At 44.7% G+C, this 6,863-nt stretch overlaps 1 protein-coding gene and 1 long non-coding RNA gene across 2 annotated transcripts in view; one reads left to right on the top strand and one right to left on the bottom strand.

Moving 5' to 3' along the window:
- The window catches only part of LOC139233931 (uncharacterized), a 58,019-nt gene that overhangs the window by 1,275 nt on the left and 49,881 nt on the right, over nucleotides 1–6,863 (top strand). The window contains exon 2 of the long non-coding RNA XR_011588241.1: nucleotides 309–476. This is a non-coding gene — a long non-coding RNA (uncharacterized lncRNA). The remainder of the gene's footprint in view (nucleotides 1–308; nucleotides 477–6,863) is intronic.
- The window catches only part of LOC139233930 (cytosolic 5'-nucleotidase 3A-like), a 31,475-nt gene continuing 27,176 nt past the window's right edge, over nucleotides 2,565–6,863 (bottom strand). The window contains exon 9 of the mRNA XM_070864610.1: nucleotides 2,565–6,132. Coding sequence (XP_070720711.1) covers nucleotides 6,004–6,132 — 129 coding nt within the window. The 3' untranslated portion in view covers nucleotides 2,565–6,003. The remainder of the gene's footprint in view (nucleotides 6,133–6,863) is intronic.

Raw genomic sequence — 6,863 nt, 5'->3', positions numbered from 1 at the left:
CCTGACCCCGAGATGAGGGTGCTGCCCACTGCACCACGGCTGACAGTTACAATATTTAAGAACTAGCTGGTGTTGAATGGCTGACAAGTCAAATGTTTATACCTCTGTGCGTGCTTAAGAAGCTGAAACTCACGGAGCAGCCATTGGAAGGACCATTAAACACAAATACAGTTTGCGAGGGGTTAACCGAGGAGCTGACTGGCGGAGCTAGTTTTGCAAATCTACACCTTCAGGCCTTTTGTGATGTGGAGGGCCCCAGTATCTGCAGTTGTGTTTCTCTCACTTTATTTTTCCATCTCTTCCAAGAGTTGTTCATTGAGGCCTCGTCAGATTCACGAATGTTCGTATTCAAAGAGCAAGGAGTTCTCCCAGTGTCCTGGCCGACATTCATCGTTCAGCCAAAGGTCGTTGTTTCACTGCTGTTTGTGGGATCTTGCTGTGTGCAAAATGGCTGCTACGTCACTACACTTCTAAAGGTAATTCAATCCACACACTATTTTTAGATTGATGCAATGTTACAAAAAGGCAAGCGTCATTATATAGTCCCTTTTCTGTGCAATAGAATATTTAACAGGGGATAAACAGGAATCTTCTTCGGCAATCCCTCAGAGTCGAGTAAGATTTGCTTCCGCACTAACAGGAGTTCTAAGGTGGCTGATGAGTCCAATGTGGGAGGGACGGGTGGGTAGGGTGCTTGGGTTGTCGTGCGCTCCTTCCGCTGTTTGTGCTTGGCATCCGCGTCTCCCAACGAAGAGACTCGAAGTGCTCAGTGCCTTCCCAGAGGCTTCTCCTCCACTTTAAGCGGTCTTGGGCCAGGGATTCCCAGGTGTCGGTGGGGATGCTGTATTTTTTCAAGGAGGCTTTGAGGGTGTCCTTGAAGCATTTCTCTGCCTACCTGGGACTCGCTTACCGTGTCGGAGCTCTGAGTAGAGCGCTTGGTTTAGTCTAGTATCAGGCATGCGGACAATGTGGCCCGTCCATCAGAGCTGATCGAGCGTGGTCAGTGCTTCAATGCTGGGGATGTTGGCCTGATCGAGAACACTGACGTTGGTACATCTATCCTGCCAATGGATTTGCAGGATCTTGCGAAGGTAATGTTGGTGGTACTTCTCCAGTGCTTTGAGGTACCTGCTGTACATAGTCAATGTCTCTGAAGCATATAGGAGGACGCGTATCACTACCGCTCTGTAGACCATGAGCTTGGTGCCGGGTTTGAGATCCTGGTCTTCAAACACTCTCTTCCTCAGGTGACCGAAGGCTGCGCTGGCGCACTGAAGGCGGTGTTGGACTTCGTCATCAACGTCTGCCCTTGTTGACAGTAGTCTCCCGAGGTATGGAAAATGGTCTACGTTGTCCAAGGCCTCGTCATGGATCTTGATCGTCGGAGGGCAGTAATGTGTGGCGGGGGCAGGTTGGTAGAGAACCTTTGTCTTACGGATGTTTAATGTGAGGCTCACATATTCGTACGCTTCGATGAAGATGTTGACGATGGTTTGGAGTTCGACCTCCGAGTGTGCACAAACGCAGGCTTCGTCTGCATACTGTAATTCAATGACAGAGGATGGGACGACCTTGGATCTGGACTGGAGGCGATGGCGGTTGAACAATTTCCCGCTTGTTCTGTAGATTAGCTCCACTCCAGCAGGGAACTTATTGAGGGTCTTCCTTGATTTCCTTGCTGCAATGCTCCATCTCATCCTCAAACAGGGATACGAGTAGGCTATTTGACAAGTTATTCAGGGTCATTAAGGCTGGGGAGATCAATGGGTTTGTGCTGATCTAATCAACCAGAGGACGTGCAGAGTTACTGTTGATTGTGAACACTGAGGTTGGTGAGAATAGTGATTTCAATAGAGTAGAAGTTAGAGATTGTCATTGTTTTTAGTAATAAAAAGCGGAAAGGTTCTAGAGAGGACTAAGGTTAGCAGAGTGCAAGAGGCAATAGATGGATTGAGTAGCTGATGGAGTGAGATTTTTACCCATAGGAGATCAAAATCACGATATTGAAGATGAGGCGAAGGGTTCCTCTATATTAAACTAAATGTAAGAACATTTTTCCAACATAACTTTTAAAAAATGTGTTCCTGGGATGTGGGCATCGCTGGCAAGGCCAGCATTTATTGCCCATACCTACTTGCCCTCGATAAGGAGGTGGCAAGCCGCTTTCTTGAACCGCTACAGTCCGTGTGGTGAAGGTGCTCCCACAGTGCTGTCAGAGAGGGAGTTCCAGGATTTTGACCCAGCAACGATGAAGGAAAGGCCGATATATTTCCAAGTCAGAATGGTGTAGGTCTTGGAGGAAATGTGGAAAGAGGTCAGTGTTTGAGTTGGTTATCAGGATTCCAAGACAGGCAACTCTGACATCACGAAGGAAAAGGTCCCCACTACATTTGGTGGACTTGCAGTTGGTGATATCAGCAATCCAAAGATCCTCGCCTCAGTTTAATGACTAGATCAGTACTGTTCCTGCTGATTTAGCATCTACTGAGCTCCCAGTCAAGCTCTCCAGCTGAACCCATGACCAACTAACTCCCTGCTCCCATCAATTCACATCTCGTGTTCAATAGGTTGCATGTACTTTACTGTTTGTAACAAGGATATACAATTCAGCTTGCATTGATATAGTCCCATTGTCCCAGCCCCGCATGGCAGACCTCAAACCTCCAGACTTCTCTCCAAGCCGGGTCGAACAAGTCACAGTCTCGGACGTTTGCAGCGCCCCTAAAATCTAATAATGTTAAAAAGACAAATTTAAAAGCATTGTATCTGAATGCACGAAGCATCTGTAATAAGGTAGACGGATTAACAGCGCAAATAGATGTAAACAGATACGATATAGTTGCAATTATGGAGACATGGTTGCAGGGTGACTAGGGTTGGGAACTGAATATCCAACGATATTTAATATTTAGGAAGAACAGGCAAAAAGGAAGAGGGGGTGATGTGGCTTTGTTAGTAAAGGATGAAATCACAGCAATAGTGAGAAAGGGTATTGGCTCAGAAAATCAAGATGTAGAATCAGTCTGGGTGGAGCTAAGGAGCACCAAGGGGCAGAAAACATTGGTGGGAGTTGTCGATAGGCCTCCAAACAGTAGTGGTAGTATAGGGGATGGCATCAAACAGGAAATTAGAGATGCATGTAGCAAGGGTACTACAGTAATCGTAGGTGTTTTTAATCTACATATAGACTGGTCAAACCAAATTAGTAATAATACTGTGGCAGATGAATTCCTGGAGTGTGTACGAGATGTTTTTTTAGACCAGTATGTTGAGGAGCCTACTAGGGAACAGGCTATCGTAGATTGGGTTTTGTGTAATGAGAAGGGGTTAATTAACAGTCTTGTTGTGCGGGGTCCTTTAGGGAAGAGTGACCATAACATGATTGAATTCTTTATTAAGATGGAAAGTGAAGTAGTCCAATCCGAACCTAGGGTCCTAAATCTAAACAAAGGAAACTACGAAGGTATGAGAAATGAATTGGCTATGATAGATTGGGAAGATTCATTAAAAGGCACAATGGTGGACAGGGAATGGCTAATATTTAAGGAACGAATACGTGAATTGCAACAGTTAAACATTCCTTTCTAGTGTAAAAACACAAAAGGAAAAGTGGTCCAACCAAGGCTAACAAAAGGAATTAAGGATAGTATTAGATCCAAAGAGGAGTTATACAAAGTTGCCAGAAAAAGTAGAAAGCCTGAGGATTGGGAGCAGTTTAGAATTCAGCAAAAAAGGACCAACAGATTGATTAAAAGGGGAAAAATAGAGTATGAGAGTAAACTTGCAAGGAACATAAAAAACGACTGCAAAAGTTTCTACAAGTACATTAGAAGAAAAAGATTAGTAAAGACAAATGTAGGTCCTTTACAGACTGAAACGGGAGAATTTGTAATGGTGAACAAGGAAATGGCAGAACAATTAAATAAATACTTCAGTTCTGTCTTCAAGGAAGAGGACACAAATAACATCCCAGAAATGCTAGGGAACCAAGGGTCTAGTGAGCAAGAGGAATGAAAGGAAATGATTATTAGTAAGAAAGTAGTGCTGGAGAAACTAATGGGACTGAAGGCAGATAAATCCCCAGGACCTGATGATCTGCATCCCAGAGTACTAAAAGAGGTAGCCAAGGAAATAGGAGACGCAATGGTTGTAATCTTCAAAAATTCTATAGATTATGGATCAGTTCCTGCAGATTGGAGGGTGGCAAATGTAACCCCACTATTTAAAAAAGGAGGGAGAGAGAAAACGGGGAACTACAGACCGGTTAGCCTGACATCAGTATTAGGGAAAATGCTGGAGTCTATTATAAAGGATGTGATAATGAAATTGTTAGATCTCTTAATTTCCAATGAAATACGAACTCCGATGGTAGTTTTAACTTTTTAATCTCGGCAGAGAGTAACAAACTGCTGGCTGATTGCCAGTTTCTTTGTCTTACTGAGACACATGGTCAAAATGGCTGCACTTTATACCTGGATCAATTTACAGAAAAGAACTCGCCTTCTTTGACCTTATTGGCTCAATTGAAAGTCTTTTAACGTTTTATTGGCTCGCTACCCAAGGTCCGAAAATGTCAAGTTGATTGATGAGTTAATGCAACATGCTGAGCAGCACGTAGCAGCCTTGACTTGGGGGTTTGTGAATTTTCAGAGTCTGTCTAAATGAGCCTGTTTGAATACTCTATCAGGCACACTTAGAAAATATCAACGGGATTAGACAAAGTCATGTTTGACAAACCTACTGGAGTTTTTTGAAGATGTAACTAATAGAATAGATAAGGGAGAACCAGTGGATGTAGTGTATTTGGATTTTCAGAAGGCCTTTGAAAAAGTCCCACATAAGAGGTTAGTGTGCAAAATTAAAGCACATAGAATTGGGGGTAATGTATTGGCATGGATTGAAAATTGGTTAACTGACAGGAAACAGAGTTGGAATAAATGGGTCTTTTTCGGGGTGGCGGGCAGTGACTAGTGGGGTGCCACAGGGATCAGTGCTTGGGCCCCAGCTTCACAATCTATATATATATATATATATATAAATGATTTGGATGAGGGAACCAAATGTAATATTTCCAGGTTTGCTGACGACACAAAACTAGGTGGGACTGAGAGTTGTGAGGAGGATGCAAAGATACTGCAAGGCGATTTAGATAGGTTGAATAAATGGGCAAACACATGGCAGATGTAGTATAATGTGGATAAATGTGAAGTTATCCACTTTGGTAGGAAAAACACAAGGACAAAGTATTATTTAAATGGTGATGGCTTGGGAAGTGTCGATGTACAGAGGGACCTGGGTGTCCTTGTACACCAGTCATTGAAAGCAAACATGCAGGTGCAGCAAGCAGTTCAGAAGGCAAATGGTATGTTGGCCTTCATTGCAAGAGGATTTGAGTACAGGAGCAAGGATGTCTTATTACAGTTTAGACAGGGCCTTGGTGAGACTGCAGCTGGAGTATTGTGTGCAGTTTTGGACTCCTTACCTAAGAAAGGATATACTTGCCATAGAGGGAGTGCAGCGAAGGTTCACCAGACTGATTCCTGGGATAGCAGGACTATCGTATGAGGAAAGATTGGGTCGACTAGGCCTGTATTCACTAGAGTTTAGAAGAATGAGAGGGGATCTCATTAAAAGGTATAAAATTCTGACTGGGTTGGATAGACTGGATGCGGGGAGGATGTTTCCCCTGGCTGGGAAGTCTAGAACAAGGGGTCACAATCTCAGGATACGGGGTAGGAAATTTAGGACCGAGATGAGGAGAAATGTTTTCACTCAGAGGGTGGTGAACCTGTGGAATTCTCTACCACAGAAGGCTGTGGAGGCCAAGTCACTGAATATAGTTAAGAGGAAGATAGATGGATTTCGAGAAACAAAGGGTATCAAGGTGTATGGAGAAAAAGCGGGAATGTGGTGTTGAGATAGAGGATCAGTCATGATCATATTGAATCACGGTGCAGACTCGAAGGGCCGAGTGGCCTACTACTATTCCTATTTTCTATGTTTCTAATCGGTCGCCGGCAACGTGACGGGTGCGAGAATGTGCTGCAGGATCCCATTCGCCACGTCCAAGGTCCCATCCTTCACCAGGACAATGTCGTAGGAGTTCAGGTATTGTTCCAGGAGCTGTTCGACCTGCAGGAGAAACGGGGATACTGAACACAGGAACAGAGCAGGAAATAACACCCATACAAAAAAAATGACTTGGATTTATATAGCACCTTTCACGACCACCAGACGTCTCAAAGCACTTTTGGATTGTAGTCACTATTGAAATGTAGAAAACATGGCAGCCAATTTGTGCAGAGCAAGCTCCCACAAACAGCAATGTGATAATGACCAGCTAATGTATTTTAGTGATGTTGATTGAGGGATAAATATTGGTCCCAGGACACCGAGAATAACTCCCCTGGCTCTTCTTCGAAATAGTACCAGGGGATCGTTTACATCCACCCAGAGCAGACTGGGCCTCGTTTTAATGTCTCATCCGAAAGGCGGCACCTCAGACAGTGCAGCACTCCCTCAGTACTGCCCCTCCAACAGTGCGGCGCTCCCTCAGCACTGCCCCTCCGACAGTACAGCTCTCCCTCAGCACTGCCCCTCCGACAGTGCAGCACTCCCTCAGCATTGCACTGGAGGGTCAGCCTAGATTTTTGTGCTCAAGTCCATGGAGTGGGATTTGAACCCACAACCTTCTGACTCAGAGGCAAGAGTGATACCCACTGAGCCACGGTTGACACAGGCAAGGCGTGTGTGTTTTATATTCGAATCTACAATGAAGCTGCTCCAGTGGGTAAACGCCCTGCCCGCTGTGGTGCTGAGCCAGGCAGAGTAGGAACTCCAGGATCCCTGCTCTGTGCTGAATT

The sequence above is a fragment of the Pristiophorus japonicus genome, chromosome 21 (genome assembly GCF_044704955.1).
Source record: "Pristiophorus japonicus isolate sPriJap1 chromosome 21, sPriJap1.hap1, whole genome shotgun sequence".
Lineage (NCBI taxonomy): Eukaryota > Metazoa > Chordata > Chondrichthyes > Pristiophoridae > Pristiophorus > Pristiophorus japonicus.
Note: the sequence above shows the minus strand (reverse complement) of the source record. Positions and strands in the feature narration are given on the sequence as shown.